This window comes from Calidris pugnax, unplaced genomic scaffold (genome assembly GCF_001431845.1).
Source record: "Calidris pugnax isolate Ruff unplaced genomic scaffold, ASM143184v1 scaffold76, whole genome shotgun sequence".
NCBI classification, from domain to species: domain Eukaryota; kingdom Metazoa; phylum Chordata; class Aves; order Charadriiformes; family Scolopacidae; genus Calidris; species Calidris pugnax.
Window position 1 is genome coordinate 1,505,566 of NW_015090827.1, and position 20,601 is coordinate 1,526,166.

General features: G+C 43.7%; 1 protein-coding gene across 6 annotated transcripts in view; it reads left to right on the top strand.

Annotated features, from left to right (window-relative positions):
• Positions 1–20,601, top strand: part of DYNC1I1 (dynein, cytoplasmic 1, intermediate chain 1) — a 164,407-nt gene that overhangs the window by 103,025 nt on the left and 40,781 nt on the right. For all 6 annotated transcript variants that reach the window (XM_014940314.1, XM_014940312.1, XM_014940313.1 and 3 more), the window contains 2 exons: positions 15,491–15,637; positions 19,660–19,773. In XM_014940314.1, coding sequence (XP_014795800.1) covers positions 15,491–15,637; positions 19,660–19,773 — 261 coding nt within the window. The remainder of the gene's footprint in view (positions 1–15,490; positions 15,638–19,659; positions 19,774–20,601) is intronic.

A 20,601-nucleotide genomic window follows, 5' to 3' on the forward strand; every position in this document is an offset into this window, starting at 1 on the left:
TCTGAGCTCACAGAAAGTTTTATGAAAAAAAAAACCCAGCCAGCTTTGGAAAAGGCTTTTTCATCAAAAAGTGTCCAGTTGTTAAAATAGAACTGGTCAACAGAAGATGAGTAGGCTTGGTGCGTGGTGGGAGAATGAGAAACAATGGAAGAGGAGAAGTTCAGACTACATGGAAGGAGAAGGCTTTTCCCCATGAGGACAGTCAAGCACTGAAGCGAGTTGTCCAGACAGGTTGTCCAGTCTCCATCATTGTCTTCTCAAGACAGGCTCTATGAAGCCCTGAGCAACCTTGTCTAACCTCACCTCTGGCCCTGCTTTCAACAGAAGGTTGGACTAGAAATCTCCTGAAGTCTTTTCCAACCCGAATTGTCCTGTGATCCCATGATCCTGGACATGAATCACATTCTGCCTGGTTTTGTAGCTGTTCTCTGGCAAGTGGACCTCTGAATGTCTGCCTTTGAAGATGCTGGGGCAGCTCCCATGCTGGGAAGGCTCCAGTACCCAGGGACTGAAACTGGTTGCAGAATTTCTGTAACACATACCGAAATGTTGTAAAAAGAATCAGGCAGGGACTTCTTCATGGATACAGAGGTAGTTTTGGTTTGGTTTCATTTCTGTTTTGGTTTGGTTTCATTTCTGGTTTGTTTCTTGCTGGCCATTGGTGGGATGATCTTTGTGGAGCTGTGTAGAGCTCTTCAGTGCCTGTTCCCAGGACAGGACACCACTTTGCTGCTGTGACATTTGTGACTATGTGGCCATTTGCAAACTGCAATAATTCACACAGATGTATAGGGGCACCATTTTGAAGTAAAATCCAGGGAAGTTTCCAGCTGTGCTACTGGTGGCGGAGAGAAGTTTCAGCTGTGGCTTGTGACAGAAGGACACACTCATTTCATTCTCTTCTTGTTCTAAAACTGTTTTCCTCTGTCCTGTTGTGTTTAACCAAGGTGAAACGCAGAGCACAGTTTGTGCAGTGAGGATTTCAGTAAACAAGAGCCCATGTCTTGCCTTTGAGGCTTTTGGTTTAGAATCTTCATCCTGCTCTTAGCTGATAACGCCTCTTTTTTTTTTTTTTTTTTTTTTTTGCTCCACTGATTGGAGCTTACACAACTTCTGCCTCTGGTGATTAAAAATAATGATCATTTGGCCTGAGATTAGTGCTCCAGTAGTGGTGGAGAGATTGTGAGTGAGTCAGTAGAGGTTACACCCAGGCACCTGAAGGATGAATGTAGTATTTGGAGGATGGTTTTCGGTGTCTCAGGTGAGAGGAGAGAGCTGCCCACAGCAGAGTGGTAGAGGAGAGCAAAGAGGACCAAAGACACAGGAGGAAAGGCTCCTGGATGCTACTGAACTCAGCAGCATCAGTGGGGGAGGACAGAAAAGGCACTGAAAAGGTGGAAATGTGTGTTTTATCTTGGGTGCTACAGTGTCTTACACAGTCCTGAAATCACGGGCATGAAGTGCCCCAGGTGAACCTCAATTCCTGCTTTATTGCTGAAATGACACAGCCATTAGTGTGGCATCTGCACCTCAAGAAAAAAGTATGCTATGTTTTCCACATAGCCTTTCAGTCCTAAAAGCTTTTTAAAATAACTTTATTTCCACACAAAATCAAATCATAGTATCCTTCATAACAGGAGTGGGAGAAGGAAACCTTCTCTCAGGCAAGGCTGGAGAGAAACTGAGCATCATTATTTAGAATCATAGAATCATAGAGTTGTCCAGGTTGGAAGGGACTTTTAAGATCATGGAGTCCAACCATCAACCTCACTCTGATAAAAACCATCACTAACCCATGTCACTAAGCACTATGTCAACCCTGAAGAGCAACGTGCTCGTCAAAGCCAACGTGCTCAAAGTAACAGCAGAATTGTGTGCCATACCCATCAGGCTGTGAAATGACTGCTCATACAAAATTGGGACGCAGTTGCCCTGTCAGTAATTAACATTCTGGATGACTTCAGGGCTGTGTTTATGCACACAAAGCCCGCTAGCAAGAGAATGCTCCTTTGCTCAGAGCAACGCTTAGCACAGATCATCTTCCTCATTGGAAATGGAGATTCCAATTACAAATCAAAGAATTAGGAAGTGACAAATTTGCTTGTCTTGGATAGAAATTTTTTAGGCGGTTCCTGCTTCTAAGCCTTTTTTGGAGGGGGTAGATTATTATAACGCTTAAACAATATGCTGTCACTACTAGTGATAGCACTGTGCTTTTTCTAGGTGTTAAAATAGTGGTTTGCAATGAATCTGTACTTAAAGGTGCCGTTTCTCTTCTTAAAGTTCATGTATTCTTCCTTTCAGACCAAATATAAAGAATATGTTGGCCACTCGATATGGCAGGCATTCCTTTTTTTTTTTTTTAAGTTTGTTTCACTGACAACTTGCATTGTACCTTTCTGAACTACTGGCACGTAATATGCAATATACAAATAATGCAACTTGGAGAAAACCTAACCTTTGAATTTGCGGAGTTAGACATGCAGTATTTTTAAACTGTAGCTAGCTAAGGAAAAAAAAAAAAAAAAAAAAGATCTCAGTCAAAAACTATATTTCATAAGAGAAAATTATAGTGATATTGATGGTTTGCCAAAACCTCAAGCAGTGACAAAATCCACAGAGTGTCCTGAAAGAGAAGCCTTTGCAAAACCATTCCTTTGCAGATGGCTTAGATTATTGATACTTATAAACACATAACATTATTCCTTCGGCTCAGAATTTTGAAAAACTCTGTTGAGAAAAAAATGCAGATTTGTCAAAGTATCCCAAAGTTGCAGAGAAAAAAAATCACCAAATCCTGCAATTGTTCTTGAGGGTGTTTTAGAGGTTCATAGTTGTTGATTTAGTTGCATTTCAACATGACCTAATGTAAAATAGTTTAAGAAAAGGGGAGGAAGGAAGGGAAAAAAGACCATAACTTTCCTTTGTTGATGTGAACATTACATTTTAAAGTTTTTCTTGTATATCTGAAACTCCCAGTGCTAAGAGGGGTTTGGGTGAACACAAGATGCAGGATCAGATGTGAAATCAATAAGTCACTGGGATCCTTCCACAGAATCGTTTTCCACAAAGGACATAAACCACCACGCAGTTTCCCAGCCACACTGCAAACGATGGATAAACAGCCAACAGGCTTTTCTGTTTGGGTTAAGGAACTGTGCTCGGTGCAAGAGACTGCCACTGGAGAGTACATTTGGTCCAAATTCGGGAAAATTGTTTTCACCTTGTGAGTTTTGTCTCTGTGGGAGCTCTGTGTGAGGAGTGAAGCCTCTTTCCGTGTCACCTGGCACAAAATATAAACCAGTTACTCTTCTGAAGTGCTGTAAAAGGTCCCAGAAACCAAGGAATCCACCATTACAGCCCGGGATACAACTGTCCTCTGCCTTAGGTCTAAAATCAACAGGTTTCCACCCTCTGCCCCCACTGGATGACGGACGAGTACTTCCCTGAAAAGAAGTTTTGTATACGGGCACCATTGATTTAATGATGATTAACGCTCCCTGCTCCCCACAAAGGGAAGGCAGAGGCAGGTGCCGACTGGTGAAGATGCTGGCATTATCCTTGGAAGACGTTTCCAGTGTCTTTGGGAAGCGGCAAAAGAGGAGTCTCTGTCAGCCCCCTCAGAGACTGCCCAGGGATTCTTACTGGACCAGGGCTACTCTGCACAGTGAGGTCATGGTCACTGTCACTGTCATAATGACCATTATAAAAAGGGAGCCTTTGTTAGTAATAAGTGCCCATATGAAGTTATTCGTAGTGTTCTGTGAAAATTCCGCGATCCATCATGTCACCGTAACCATGGAACGCCAGTGATGACAAATGCCATCGATTTGACTTTCACAAAGCAGACCTCTCTCATGACATTTTATTAAAACAGGATTGTCTTTATCATGAAAAATATTGGGGAAGAAAAGTTTAAGTACCTTTATTGTGGCGTAAGATGACAAGCAAATATCCTACGTGCAAGAGGTGATACGCTTTTAGAAACTTGTCATATTGAAGAGATCAGAGTGTTTTCGTTATCTCCACAGCAAAATGCGCCAGGGTACGTTGGGAGCTGTGATTAACTCATTTTGATTGCTCCTATAACAACGTTTAGTATTTTTGTAGCTGAGATAAATGTCAATTCCACTCGAGTTCCATATTGTTCATGAGCACAGGCTGAATCACCAGTCACTGCATGCTTAACATTTGCTATCTCATGTTTGCATCGGTAAATAGAGTAAGCCGAGTCCAAACTGAGTGAATGATGTGCAGGAACTGTGCAGAGTTGCTGTTTGCCATGAGCTCTCTGGGGTAAATCCATTCCCCCTGGCAGGAGAGTGATGTGCTATAAGATGTCCCATCTCTGGTGAGAAGGGATGACCCAGGTGAGCTGGTTTCGAGCAAGATGTGGTTTTCTGTGACTGCAGGAGTCAGAAAATGTAAGCTGGCATAACTGTGCTGATTTCTTGTAACTGCAGCTTGGACCCCGAGACAGGAAAAACACTTCTCTCATTCCTTCCTCTCCCCCCAAGACTACTCATGGAAAAAAAATACCAGCAACCAAACTGCAGAACCTTGCAGGTGAGGGAAGAGGGATGTGAAATTGCAGGAAACTAAGGTTTGTTTGGAGAAAGAGGGATTTAAAATTGGGTGTGTAAGGGGAAGTACCCCTGCATGGCCTTAGCTGCTCCATAATGCTCTCTGGGTGCAGAGCCAGGTGACTCCTATCAGAGTTTGTACAGTCACCTGCTGTAGGAGACACAAACAGTGCGAAGGCAACTCCTGTTCCTGCCCTTAATGCTAATTCTTGCCTGATTTACCTTCTGCACTTCCACTAGATAGCTGTTTATCTCTGCCTCTCAGTCTCCCAATCCCCATATCTATGTGCAATGTTTAATTAGTTTTCAATTATTTCCAATGATGAAGTGACACTATTTATAAATGATACATCAGTGAAAGTGATGGATTTGGGCAAATATAATAGCCTGTCAGTCTTCACTAGAAGCTACAATTAAATCAAAAAGATAAGAAAAGATTACTGTAATTATTTTGACAGTGAACTGATAGAAGTTTGCCCAAGTGACACAGACTACAGAGTACAAAATGCCAATAGCTTAGAAACAAGTAAAATGAGATATACCGTTGTCCCTTTGCTGCTGTGAGACTTCCTGCAGAAGTCTCCTCATAGCCTTAACCTGGAAAATCGAGTGACCTATCTCCAGGATCAGGCAAAGCTCCATTCAGTCAAAGTCTTTGATAAAAAAAGAGGGGTCCAGTAAGTAGAAATTAGTTTGGTTCTGGGCTCCCCAGTGCAAGAGAAACTTGGAGATACTGGAGCAAGTCCAGCAAAGGGCTTTTAAGATGATTTAGGGAATGGATGATCTCCCATCTGAGGAGAGGCTGAGAGGGCTGGGACTGCTCAGCTGAGAGAAGACTCGAGGAGATCTCAGTGTGTACAAATATCCAATGGGGGAGGAAAGAGGATGGAGCCACGCTGCTCTCAGTGGCACCCACTGACAGGACAAGAGGCAATGGGCAAAATTAGAAATACAGGAAATTGCATTTAAACATAGGCAAAAAAACCTCTTTTACTGTGAGGGTGATCGAGCATTGGCACAGGTTGCCCAGAGAGGTCGTGGAGTCTCCATCCATGGAGATACTCAGAACCCAACTGGACACAGTCCTGAGCAGCCTGCTCCAGCTGAGCCAGCTCTGAGCAATGGGTTAGACTAGATAATCTCCAGAGGTGCCTTCCAACCTCGGTGATCCTGTGAGTCTGTCCCTGACACTTCATGCTCCTTCTCCCTTCCCTGGGATTCTGAGGTTATGCAGAAGGCATCTGGGCCGTGACTGTCTGATTCTACAGAGCCTTCCCAGTGTCAGCTGAACATGAGGGCCTCCTTCCTTCCTCTCTGAAAGGAGGTCACTGGCTCTCACAAGTCCTACATCAAGAAAGCCCATTTAGGCAATTTGCTTGGCCGTGAGAACAGCTCTTGAGTCACTGAAGTCATGAGGGACTTAGAAGAATTACTTACAGTTAAGTTCATGGACAGACATCCTTCTGAGAAGAGATAAGTTCTTTCCTGAGCTGTGGTCTTGAAGTATTCTTGGTCTGATATGTCCAGTCTTCTGACTGTGCCTGGGTTCTCACGGCCTGTGTGCTTATTCAGGGGGTCTGGACCGAGTGTCACACTTGAGATTTAACTGCAACTCCTTTATTAGCAGCTGTGACCGCTATGCCCAACTTCACAGGCTGAGTTGTAGATAATTGTTCTTGCAGCATCTGGACTGGCTTCTAATTCATCTCTGGCTTCACGTAGTTTGATTGATTAAACGCGTGGTTTGGGGAACTGCTGCCATAGAAACCACCAAGCTACCACCACAGCTCAAGAACAGCTCATGTTTCTATTCCTGTTCTCCAAGCCTGGAATTGGCTATCTCTATGTGCTCTGAAAAGTCCGACTGATATTTCCAGAATGTGCCATCAAGTGTCAAAACAGGCTAAACCGAACGCTTCCTCTCTTTTCCACTATGGGCTCTGATCTTGCTATCTCTATTCTGCCATCCTCATGTGGATCAAAATGCATGGAGGTGTAAACAGTGCTTTAGGGCTACGCACATGGAGATGGCTTTTGGAACTTGTCCTGTACTAAATACTCTGCCTTCTTCAGGACCTTCTGGCACTGAATGCTGCAATCTCTGCCCTGCTTTGCCAAAATGAGTGCTAAAGAGAACGAGAGGATTAGGCAAGCATCAGGTTTCATTCCTTATTATATTATCAGCATGTACTTACAGTAGATTGAATACATACACAGCAGACTGTGTGTAGGGTATAGCTTTGAAGACACAGTGCATGGCATTAGGGGTATTTGCCACAGCAATCGTTCGTGTCTTACTTAAAGTGCCCCCAAAATTCTGCAAAGACCTTGTCCTTAAGCATATTTCTGTAGAGTCTGGGGGGAACAGAGAATTCAGCATTTCAATGGAGATGAAAAGTTGAATGTAAAATCTTTGTTTCTCTTCAGTTACTGCCCCTTTGTGAATTGCTGCAGAGTTCATTGTAACTTATCTTACTGATGTTCTGAGTCCAACACAACTAAGCCATCATGCAGATTGCACGATTCTTTATCTGGGGGAATAACTATCTGTGTTAAACAGCCCTTTAATATTAGAAATCCAGTCCAATAAGTCCTTTTCTGACCTTAAAAAAAAAAAAAAAAAAAAAAAGAGGGGTGACAATTGCGACCTGACATGACTTACTGTCAGAAGAAAAACTCTATACATCCTCCATAGCAAACAGAAAATCGGATCTTGCCCTGAATTAACAATGAAATACAGTTGGGAACTGATTGCTGCTGAATCTGAATTTTGGCTGCTGGCAGACCAAAACTGGGAAGACATTAATTTATATCCCAGGTTTAAAAACGTGGTTGGGTGCCTCAAGGTGAAGAGAAAGGCAAGCAGTGGGATTTGCCAAGGCACTTTGCAGCACCTAAATGCCTTTGTGTCACCACCCAGCCAGCATGTGGATGGATGCCTTTTGTGTCTGAGGTGCTTTTTAAAGCAGAAGTCAAAGTGACTAAATGTAAACGTGGGCAGAACGTCAAGGAGGTGTCATCGCTAGGAAATTATTCAAGCTGCAATTCACCAGAGATGTTACCTTCTAAAATCTCTTGAAATTTCCCTCTGTGTGAAAATGGCAACCATTAGTTAACAGAATCAAAAGTGTCAGTAGAAACGTGCCAGACACCTTCTGTTTTGTCATATCTAATGTGTGATGACTTATTTCTAGAAGATATCAGGTGGTTGGTAGGAGCATTCTGCCACTAGCCCCTGTTTTCAGAAAACAAGTGAAGACTCTTCAGTGTAAGAACAGCTTCTTACCCAGGGGAATTTTTCATGTAATGTTATTATTTTGTGGATCCCAGAGGCCTCAACTGGACAGATGCCTTTGAAAGGAATTTGGTACAAACCCATCGTAACAAAGCAGTCTCTGTCCCCAAAACCTTGCAGCCGCCGTTATGGGTGGTGGCAGGCAGTGACACTGTCACCCATGCCCTGAGCTGGCCTAAATCAAACAGACAAACCGAGGAAGAACTTGCTTCTCCAAAAGGCAGGCACATGGACATTGAGGATTTGACCCTGCAATTGGATAAGCAGCCAATTCCTAACCAGAGAAAAAAGGATGAATTTGGCGTGCAAGCAGTTGGGTGGAAAGAAAACCTGATTTTTATGTGCTTGATTTTTTGTTATGAAATTGCTGTTTATTTCTCAAGGCTTTAGTTCCCTCATCCTCAGTCTAACAGATAAAGTAGGATATTCAGCAAAGGCTGTATTCTCAGGCTTGCATGTATGTGTAGTAATTGGGGATTACCAAGCTGATTTGTAATTGCAGTCGTAGATCTGGCAGGCAGGGTCTCCCCGTGTGGCGTTGGAGAAGTATCATATTTATTTGCTTTTTGCAATAGAGCAAACAGTTCTGCTACTTTTCTGAGCCATCCCAACTCAGGGGGGAGAACATCAGCAAATGCGCTTTCCAAAAGTGCCAAAGTGCAGATTCCCTTTTGGCAAAGCAGCTGGTGGACTTTCTTCTGATTATTTTATTCTTGTCCTTACATGGGTTGAACCTGCAGTTATGGAGATAAAGGTTGAAAGCTCCAGCTTTCTGCCCTGCTCCAAATGAAGATGTGAGCCCAGGTATTGCCTTTCTGCAGACCTGGGCAGAGTGTTCTGGTTCGGGTGTCAGCGCTGAGATCAGATGTCATAGCACATGGATGTCATAGGACATAGATGTTATAGGGCACAGATGTCCTATGAGGACAGGCTGAGAGAGTTGGGTTTGTTCAGCCTGGAGAAGAGAAGGCTCCAGGGAGACCTTAGAGCCCCTTCCAGTCCCTCAAGGGGCTCCAGGAGAGATGGGGAGGGACTCTGGATCAGGGAGGGGAGCCATGGGATGAGGGGAAATGGTCTTAAACTGAAAGAGGGGAGATGGAGCTGAGATGTGGGGCAGAACTTCTTTGGTGTGAGGGTGGTGAGAGCCTGGCCCAGGTTGCCCAGAGAAGCTGTGGCTGCCCCATCCCTGGAGGGGTTCAAGGGCAGGTTGGAGGGGGCTTGGAGCAACCTGGTCTGGTGGGAGACCCCCCCAGAGCAGGGGGTTGGAACTGGATGATCTTTAAGATCCCTTCCAACCCAAACCATGCTATGATTCCATGTCAGAGTTACCTGCCCTGTGAATACAGCCAAGAGCAAGAGCTGTGTTTCCTGACATATTCTTCTCCTTCTTTTTAAGGACTTAGTACTTTTTCAATAAAAATAAATTTAATTTGTGGCTGTGTTTCAGCTCCATTGGTTTGATGGTATAAATGGAGCAACACCAGCTTTGGATTTAGAGCAGTCGTGTGGCTGAGCCTCTCTGCGCAGCTTTCATGTGGTCGGGTGAGACATTCTTAGAATCCCCAAACATTTTTGAAGATCCTAAACTGGAGACATTCACAATTCTTCCCTCCCTTTCTACCATTAATCCTTCATGTTTTAACAAGCACTGAAGTTAATACAGCCTACACTCTTTCCTGTCACACTGGGCCCCCCTCCCTCCTTTCTTTCTCTTGAATAAAGCAATCTGTTCTTTCCAGTCCGTACTCTTGTAAATCAAAGGGATAGATGTCGACACACACCAAAACCAAGTATAAACTTCCTTTTTTTAATTAAACAGGATTCTGACATTTGGTTTGAAGAAGTGTTTGTTTGGTTTTATTTATTTTTTTTTAATACGTGAAGCATGTCAACTGTTTTTGTTTTATTTTTAGTAGAAGACAAATGGTACCACAAATAATCTCTAGCACAAAATATTTCAAATGCTATTTCGTAGTTGAATAGGAAGGGAATTGGGGGGAGCAATACAAAAGTCTTTTAAGGCATTTAAAGCCTTTAGAATTATGGGTTAACCTCTTTGGTAAAGGTTTTCGTACATGTAAATCATGTTTTAGGTATCTTTTCAAATTTAATTGGGAAAAACAGTTGTAATTCTGGTGCTATCCTCTGTGCCGTTTGCTTATTACCATTAATTCAAATGCTATTTTGTAGTTGAATTGAAAGGGAATTAGGGGGAGCAATACAAAAGTCTTTTAAAGCATTTAAAGCCTTTAGAATTATGGGTTAACCTCTTTGGTAAAGGTTTTCGTACACGTAAATCATGTTTTAGGTACCTTTTCAAATTTAATTGGGAAAAACAGTTGTAATTCTGGTGCTATCCTCTGTGCTGTTTGCTTATTACCATTAATTATATGAAGATATATATGTGAAACACAGAAATACCCAGATTCATAACAGTTGATACTAAAACTAAGCGAGACTCTTGGAAGGAACATAGTCTCTATTTCAGTTGAGACTCTTGGAAGGAACATGGTCTCTATTTCGGTGTACAAATCCAGGTATCTCGGTAGCCAGGGCAAAGCCACCTTAGAATTGCCTCTTTTGAGGTATCTCACACCTTCTTTTGTGGTGCAAACGAGGTATCTCACACCTTTTGTGGTGCAAAAAGGCTGTAATAGGGCACTAAACCAGACAAACCAGTAGGTGTTCAGATCTGATACCGCTTCTTTTCACACTGATGCTCAGTTCCTTGGCCTGGCAGGAAAAGAAAAGGGCTTTATTTAGTAACTCAGCTGCTGTTTTGTTTCTAGATGAGGATTTTAATCCACTTTTGCAGTTGAGGTCTATCGTCTGTGTCTGTTCTGGGGCCACAGACGAGTGTGTGTAGCAATGCAAGCCTGAGGAGATGATCTCCTGGTTCTCTGGCCAGAAGAAACTGGGGCAGGTCTCAGGGGGACTGGGAGTGTTTAGACTCTTTAAATGCTGCTTTTAATGAGGGGGAGTGAGAGCAAAAGGTTATGAGTAAATTGTACACATACTTTTGCCCTTTGTCTTTATTTCTTAATTCCTTAGGATGGCGGGCACAGGTGATCAGAGGGCCAGTCACTGTTCTTCAGTTCCTATGGATGAAGGACTACGAGTTTGGCACCTTCTCGTGGTTCTAGCTAAGTGGCAGTACCACAGCTTTGTCCTTCTGTTCTCACTCCCTCTAAGCCGATTCCCTCAAGCATGGAAAAGATCTGCCTCTTCATCTCAGCTGCAGTTAATTTTATTGCCCGCTGTTGTCTGTGTTAGACTGCCCTGTACTAGCGTGCCTCAGACCGTAGAGCTTCTTCACATGTGTTTGCTCAGCTAGAAGATCTACCCAGGAGTTTCCTGAGTGCCTGCTGCAATCTAACCTGGTGTTTTGGAGTCTAGAAACGCCTGTGAACTCCTCAGATCGCTTCTTCCCACTGAGGAAGTATTGTTTTGAGATCCATCTGGTGTCAAGTGTAGGCATATGGCACCAGTATGGCAGCGCCGGCCTACGGGGGAGGTTTCCTGCAGAAGGGGTCTCTCTGGATGCAGTAGTTGTCATCCTATTGAAAGTCATCATTGTTTAGCACCCTGGTCTTTGTGAACTTGTTCAGCTGGTGGCTGGGCAGAGTGCCATCCGCATCCACGGCCATGAGCACAGACAGCTGGCTCTCTGGGGCCTCACAGCCATCAGATGTGGGTACTGAGGTCAGGCTTCTCAGCAAGGAGAATCCCAATGGCTGTCTGTCCCGAGCATGTGCATCTGTGGTTGGAGGGATATACCACCATTAATCCAAATCTGGGCTGGATTAAGCTGCTAAAATAAAAACCATCTCTGTTTGCCACTTGAAGAGGGCTCGGGACCTGGTGGAGTGGAGAGCATCAGTGAGGAGGAGGAGGAAGAGGATGAGGAGGAGGCAGCTGAGCAGTTGCTCCCCCCGTCTGGGCCAAGATGGGCCAACAGCTCCCAAAATCGGCCTCTCCAAGCACTGATGTTCCTGAGGCCAACCCTCTTCTTTGCCACGACAAGAGCATGGGCATTGCATGCTTTGTTCCTCAATTACATTCTCAGGGTGGTTCTTGCAACATCCAGGAGGAGGGTTTCCCATTTTCTGGGGAAGAAGTTCTTTGGTGTGAGGGTGGTGAGAGCCTGGCCCAGGTTGCCCAGAGAAGCTGTGGCTGCCCCATCCCTGGAGGGGTTCAAGGCCAGGTTGGAGGGGGCTTGGAGCAACCTGGTCTGGTGGGAGGTGTCCCTGCCCAGGGCAGGGGGTGGCACTGGATAATCTTTGCAGTCCCTTCCAACCCAAACCATTCTGTGATTCTAAATGCCGCTTTTGTACCATGAACACTGATCTCCCTGTGGAATGACCCCTCTGACATTTCTTTGTGCGCTCTTGCCACTGTGAAACTCGCTGCTTCTCTCCTCTGCAATGGGGAACCAAGCACCTACAGCAGATAAAATATTCCTGACTGAAAAACAGGGAAGCTTTACCATCGTTATTGGAAAGGGCCGTGAGATTTCTCCAGAACGGTGCGGTAGACGTGCAGAGAGGGATAGGTGGTTATTTTAGAACCTGACCCATGTGCTGGTTCCTCCCCCTTTGAAGTCAGCGGCAAAACTCTCTTTTAGAGGAGGCTGAATAGAGGCAAAGGAGAGGCAGCCTGGAGGCAGAAGAGGTTCACAGGGAATGGTTTCTGCTGCTCTCCTCGAGCACAGAGCTGCTCAGACAGACTGGAGACCTGTCTGCCGCTCTCTCCCATTAAGGCTGAGAAATTAATGCTTTTAAAGCTGTTAAATGAATGGGCTGGTTCTTACAGCCCTTACTCATCTGAGTACTGCCATTAACTTTAAGAAAATAATCACTGTATTAAGTGCTATGGAGTGGAGTTCTTAAATTGTTAAATTCTAATATTTGACGGAAGTTTTTCCTCGGCAGAAAAATAATATTGACATAATTAAAAGGATGTGAACATTTCATCAGCTGAAGAGCGCGAGTTACTTTGGAGCGATATGTAAAACTAGAAGCCGTGCAGAGGGCTTAGGTCCGTGTCACGCCTGTAGGTTATTTTTGAACTTTATGAAAAACACACTTTAGCAGTTTATGTCCTGACCATTCAACTGTATTCTGGGATTCTAAATTCAAAAACACGCTAACCATGAAAACACAACATTTAAAAATACACTGTCCACTTGGCTGCTTTGCCCTGCTTCAGAGTCTCCCGAGTTTGTTTCGGACAAACTGAGAACTTTGTTGTGGAATGACTGTTTGAATTGGGGTTTCTTAAAATACATGTGGAGCCGTGTAGCTGCTGCAGGGTGTACACAGTGGTGGAGCTGTACTATTTTAAAATCATCTGGCTATTTCACTCCATGTAAGAATATCTGTCAGCTCGGTTATAAGGAACGAGAGGGGTTGATTAAAACAACGCACGAAGCCATTAAACAAAGAGATAAAATGTAGAACATGTGCTGTAGGGTCGTTTTAATTATAATGTATGGGGGATCTGTGGAAAGCGGGCGGCAGCTGCGTTGGAGCTGGGTTTTAAGCCCCTCTTAGCAGTCCTGAAGTCCTGTTTCTCAGGGTTAGGTTTTCTTATCTGGAAAGCTCATAGGTCCTTTGGAAATGGTGCTTAGAAACTACCTTTGGTTGCTACAGCTGACCGTAATGTAATTGCTGTGCTCGAGCACTTAGATATGGACTAAAATAGGCAATTATGTGTACTAATCATTTACTCATTTGAAACTAGTCTATATAACATCAGAGAAACATATGCAAAAGTTTTAGTCAAGAATGGAAGGAATCAAAGGTGTCCAGCGAACAGCCACAAGAATCCAGAGAGAGTAGGGAAGGCACTAATTCCCTGTCAGAGTACGGGCAGCTTATTTCATTGTCTTGGCGGTCTTATTAGGTCAAAAAAAATAGCATTGAATTTACTGCTGTATGCTGTAAGTATGTCTACCAAGTTAATTTAACATATAATCTGGCTTTAAGTAATAGGTATCAGGTGGCCACGTGAATTCAGTAAAAACTATTTAAACTTCCCGTTTTGATTTATTCTCATTAACCTAGTTATGGACATCAAGAGCTAGCGTAATTAATTCTAGCCCTATCAGAAGGGGGTTGAAACCTCTAGTGTAAGAGCTCAAAGCAGTCTCCAGCCGCTAGAGATCAGGGTGAGGAGCAGTGAGGAAAGAAGACATGTGCCCACCTCAGGGATTTTACAACTCCATCCACTCCTGCCAGAGATGAGGTCACCTGCCAGGTAGGCACCAGGTCTCGTTCAGCTCGGCAGCTCCTGTGTTCCCAGTTCAACAAAGTTTTCTTAAATGTCTGCCATGCTTTTTAATGCAACTGGAATATGGTAGTTTAGTTAACCCCTTGGAAAAGGGGCTCACACCTAGGAACATCACCACTTCAAAATATCCAGACGTTAAACTATAACAAAGATTGGTTACCAAAACTCATTGGAAACAGCCAGAAAATGAATTTTTAAGAATGCGGCCACTAACACTGAATTTCAGTTTCTGACTGGGATTGCTGCAGCGGTTCAAGTCTTGCTCTGTGGCTTCTAAGCGTCACAAAAACTGCCCATGAAAAAATGGCATTTGCTTCTGTATGTAAACTTTCTTTATTAGCATGTGAATTCTCAGGAAATTATATGAACGCTGTAACTTTTACTCTCCAATTTGCATAAAACAAGGACATAACATCCAGGACCAATTATAGAAAAATGGGAAATAATTCCTTAAAAAGAGGATGGAGTTAGAGCTTGTTGCTCTTGGCTGGAGCCTGTTGGCACACGAAGGTTCTGGGGACTGTTCACTTGAGGACTTCAGATGTTGTGTGCTATTTTAAAGAGCCTGGAAGGCGGTAGTTGGGATGGATACCCATCTCCAGGCTGGCTTGTGGGGCACTCTACCCCATAGCCAGGGTAACCGTCACACCAGTTGGTGTACAAATGTACAAAACCAGCTCAGCTGTCATTGAAAAGAGGAAAAACACATTTCTGCTCAAACAGTGCAAGGGAAAGTGTGATTCCCTCTGCTGTTAGAAGAAAGAGGACCTCTCTGTAGCAGAGAAATCAGTCATTGACCCAGCAATGAGATGCAGCTCCTCAGCTGGTGCTCTCAAGGCAACGCACCCTGAGGTGAACTTCGGAGGGTCTCACAAACTCACCTCAAATTGTTTGAGAGCTAAAAGCAAGAGGAGCAACCAGGGAAGAGCTCTCCCTGATGGGAAATCGTGGGCCAGGATGCTGACCTCTGTTGGGTTGGCATCTGATTACTTGAAGTTCTTGCTTCTGGAACTGAAATTAAGTATTTTGACATTACTGTGATGAAGAGATTATCTCAGGTTTTTAGCATCCTGCTAAGACTCATCCTAAGGTCCATATTTTCCTTAGGACTAATGGAACTATGCATTTTGGGGTCAAGATTTGCTCTTTGCATGTGTCCTGTTGGCTTTAGTAGAATTACCAGCATGCAGGGAATATGAACAGAGCTCACACAGCGATTTCTAAAGTATGAAATGCTAATTACAGTATGCTTCCTTAAGGAGAGAATTGAAGGTGACTGACCATGTAACCCCTCTCTTCTTCTCTACCTGTTTTACTGCAGTCCTCCGTGATGTCTGTCTGCTTTGCCCGGTTTCACCCAAACCTTGTCGTTGGTGGAACATACTCTGGCCAAATTGTCTTGTGGGATAATCGCAGCCACAGGCGCACTCCGGTTCAGAGAACTCCCTTATCTGCTGCTGCTCACACGGTAAGGATGAAAATCATCTTCTCCTTTCCTTAGAGGAAAAGGTTGGCAGGTAAAATGACCTGTCTAGTTGTCTCTACGATGCTGGTTGCCACACAGACAAAAAGAGAAGTGTGGCCCTTGAAAGGAAAGAAATATTTGAGATTCACACTTGGGACAATTGGGTGAGAAGATTATCTTCCTATGAGGACAGGCTGAACGAGTTGAGGTTGTTCAGCCTGGAGAAGAGAAGGCTCCAGGGAGACCTTAGAGCCCCTTCCAGTCCCTCAAGGGGCTCCAGGAGAGATGGGGAGGGACTCTGGATCAGGGAGGGGAGCCACAGGATGAGGGGGAAGGTGTGAAGAGCTGGAAGGTGTCCTCTGTGGATTGTAAATGTATCTCATCTTGTGAGTGGGCTTGGGACCATTCCTGAGTGGGAAGCAGAAAAGTTTTCTTTTCTGCTGAAAGAGGCTGAAAGGAGGAGAAAAATGGAATAGTGTGATACAAGAATGCAGAAAAATGCAGATTTCCTGAAAGGAAAGCTGAACCACACAAAGCACTCTGAGAGATAAGACAATAATCTTGTTCTAGCAGAGCAAGGATCAGACAAAGCGATGGGTCTTTTGCACCTCCAGCTTTTACAATTCCATGATTCTTATCTTTGGAATTTGCAGATCAAGTGTCAGCTTTTGGTTGACTGTGACAACATAGTCCCCAGAGTTAAAAGACAACTCCAGAAGCCATGTGAATTAATAGAAAAGATTCAGTGTTATGATGGGAAGTCTCTTCTATTACAAAAATGGCAGAACACGCTTAGCAGGCCAGGCAGCACAAGTATCATTCCCTAAATTTCAGCTATCATGGATGCTGATGTAATAATCTAATGATCTGTGCCACAGGTTGCAACTTCAGCGTTGCTGTTTCCTCTCCCTAGGGGTTTTGCTTGTTTTGTCCCCAGCAATGTTGTTCGATCTGCATGAACCCCCCCCCCAGTCTCTCCTGGCAGCGCTATTTAGAGATGTAGCAGAGCAGAAAACCAATGGCGAGAAGCTGGCTGTCACTGAAAATGGAACAACTGGGACTCAAAATCTAGTGGAAAAAGAAAAAAACACAAAGATTAATGGGAAGTAATTTGTTTACACTGAAAAAAACGTTTAAGAGAAAAATGTACCTCCTGGAATTACATATTAAACTAGTTTTATTATTGCAATAGAACAATATGTGATGTTTTGCTTTCGACAAATATAAATAAATGACTTTCAGTTGTGGATGGGCACTTTATGTGCTGTCAGGGATTGGTATAAATAAGTGTTTACATGGTCTAACACAAGGAAGCATGTTGTTTTTAAGGAGTGATCAGCTTTTACAATAAAAGAATGCTTACTTTATGTTCATATGTAGGAATCACTTACATAAACTGTAGGCAAAGTCTTGGTTGCAAAAGGCTGGCTTGAATCCTAGCTGCCAAGGGAAAAAAAAAAAGGATTAAATTAAGACAACTCCACTGCAGCAATGTTACTTTATGTACTGCTAGATACGTGAGTTGAATAGTCATTTTTTAATTGGAACCTACGCCATATGTGAAAAAGAAAAGGATTTTTCTCTTTTCTTTCTCTTGCTTTGTTGATTTGAAACAGATAGAGTGTGTTGTTATCACTGACTTAAGCCTTCCTGAAGTTTAGTATCACTGATTGCCGCCTGGATTCACCAGGAAAGAGAATTCTACCCACAGCCTACTCACTAATTTCCTTTCACACCCACCACACATCTGCACTTGGGGACAACAGGAAATTTTAATTAAGACAAAACCCTTTTGCATGATGATTTCATTTCCAAAATAAATAAAAGCAAGCTGGCAGCCACCCTTTGAAAGGAAGGAGCCTGGTTAGGCTTTCTGTTACATACATTTGGGTGTCTTTTGCATCCATTTTTCCTTACTTTTTTTTTTTTTTTCATTTTGGCCATGAGTTTTATTGTGTGTGAAATTGATGGCTGGTAACCCTGATTGAAGCCAGATCTGGCACCACTGAGGTGCTGCTGGAATGACATGGCTTGCTCTTTCCCTGTCCCCGACGTATTCTAGATGCTCCACTGCCTTCTTCAGCATCCTCCCACCCGCTCGGTACCTGCCCATCTGCACCAGTGGGGGTGAAACAGCCATTATAAAATGGGACTGGGCAAATTTCATGCATCAGCATGGAGTTGTTCAGCCTGGAGAAAAGGAGGCTGAGGGGAGACCATCTCGCTCTTTACAGCTCCCTGAAAGGAGGGTGTAGCCAGGGGGGGGTCAGTCTCTTCTCCCAAGGAACAGGCGATGGGACAAGAGGAAACGGCCTCAAGTTGCTCCAGGGGAGGTTCAGATTGGAGATTAGGAAAATTTTTTACATGGAAAGGTTATTAAGCCTTGGAATGGGCTGCCCAGGGAAGTGGTTGAGGCACCATCCCTGGAGGGATTTAAAAGCCGGGTTGACATAGTGCTTAGAGACATGGGTTTAGTGATGGTTTTTATCAGAGTTAGGTTGATGGTTGGAGGTGACAATCTTAAAGGTCCCTTCCAACCTGGACAATTCTATGATCAGAGTGCACTCAACATATTTAGCCCTGTGGCCATTAGCTCACCTCCGGGCAGGAGGAAAGTCCGGTGTACGAGGGCAAGAGCGTGAGACACGTGTGAGGCTCAGATTGGGGCCCCTTGGACAATCTGGGGGAAACCAGGTGCTTGGCAATCTTGGGGAAAAAAAGAGAAAAATCAGCATCAGAATGGACCTCACGACTTACTGGTTTGTACGGGTGGGCTCCAAGCACAAGGTGCATTTCTGAGTCCACCTTCGGTGTGTGCACACACACTCTGCATCCAGATGCTGCCCTCTGTGCAGGGGGGACATTTACTGAGCCCCCTCAGGTGTCGAACCCGAGAACTCACCAGTGCTTCTGCCTTTCCCTACGACTGGGTAGGTGACTGGATCTTAAAGGAGTCTAAAATAAGTGGTAGTTCTGCTGTTCCTTTCAGTAGGAGCAAATTCTAGGTTTCTAACCCTACATGGAGTTGGCTTAGAAGCTCTGTAGGGGTCTCTTGTAGGTTTGGTCCTAATTTTCTTTAAGTAATGAAAGTATTAGTGAAAAGCACTTTTTCTTCCTGCAGACGCAACTCTTCTAGTCATCAGCAAAAGAGGCAGAGAAATATAATTTTTCTTTGCTTGACTTGTGTGTATGTTTTACCCTTAATTCAGCAGTATTGCTTGTACCGGCCAAAGGAAATTAAATCTTATTGTTCAGTCTGTTGTTCAGATTTTTCACCCTGGAGATTGCTGAATGTGAACCATCCCTCATGGGTCACCACTGGATATCAGATGACAGTCCAGGCTTAAAATGTTACCAGGTTCCTTGGAAAAGGAACAGGAATAATGAAATAAGTTTCATTATTGCATACTAAGTGGAATTCAGCCTCCATGGAATGACTCTACTGCAGTGACCCAGGTGTAACACCCTGAATTTGGTCACTCCACACTTTGAATGACAGCTCCAAAAAGGTATATTGGCCAGTGCTGGAGAATGCTGATGGACTTGTTCATGTTTTTCTGCTGGAGTACCTTTGCAAATATTTAGCATGCAAGCCAAATTCTGCAAAAGTTCAAGTTTTATGCAGCTGTTTTCTTCAATAAAGTTTTCATTTTTATTCCATTTGGACTATTTGCCTCTTTCTGCTGGCTATTTTCAGTGTCAAAAGCCATCAGTAGAATGATACATGTCCCCGTGGGTGAAATCTCATCCACATAATTCAGTATTTTCACAGCATTACTCAGCTGGGTTGTTTTATTATGAGGAAAATGAAACTTTGAAAACATTTCCACCTCCATAATTTACCTCTAAAAATTTAAATTGAAAAAAAATAAATCACAAAACAATTCCTATCTGGCAAAAGCTGAGTCTTGTATTTTCCAGGCATTATGTGACTACTTAATCATTCGTTAAAGTACCATTAGGAGAAGACATTAGGAATTTGTGAAGATGTCAGAATGGCTCTCTGATTGTTCATGTCTTTTCAGCATCCTGTGTATTGTGTGAATGTCGTCGGGACGCAGAACGCGCACAATCTCATCACCGTCTCCACGGATGGCAAAATGTGCTCCTGGAGCCTGGACATGCTCTCAACTCCACAGGTGGGTTTGTTTTCACCTCTATGGGGGGAAAAAATACCCCACCTTCGGTAGAGCAAGATACCTGCTAAATGGCACATAGCTCCTAAAAGCCAAACCCGCACGTCCTCTAAAGCTGAACCCAATGGATGCACTTGAAAGAGTAGAGCTCGCTTCCAGCCGTCTCCGCTGAGAGCCAAAACCCATTTCCTTTACCACAAATCATGTAATTATTGTAATACGTTAATACATAGGTCAGTTTCAAGTGAAAATGAAATAATCCATTTTAAAGCGGGGTAATTACAGAAGTCGCCTGTGGTATAAATTGTACTTACTCCACAGCCTTGTTTAACAAATGTGGAGGGGATTGTGGTGCTGAGCACACCTCAGGCACCGCGGGGTTCCAGGATGACTTTCCTGCCTGCCCTCAGTAGCCAAAGGAACAAACAATGCAAAGTAAAAGTTTTAGGACTAATTTCGCTGCCCCCACCACCACCCTAGCCCCGATTCTGGACTGTTTGCTGCTATTGTCTCTCTAACCCCTCCCCTCCTCCTCTTCTTTGTATCAGAAATGAAAGGAAATCCAGGAAAATCATCCAAACCACTAGTGATTATAATAATGGGAACGACACAAAGAATCTGATGCTGAAAAAGGTCTATGGAAAGCATCTTTTCAGTGTTATCTTCTGGAGTTGCACATCTTCTATTCCGATCCATCACTCTTTTTTTATACATAATTTCTTAGGGGGAAAAAAAAAAGTTAATATTATTTTTGCTAAGCAGCATGGGGTCTGGTCTCGATTCAAAATGCTGCATAGAAACTCCTCTTAATGATTCCATTAATCACCCATT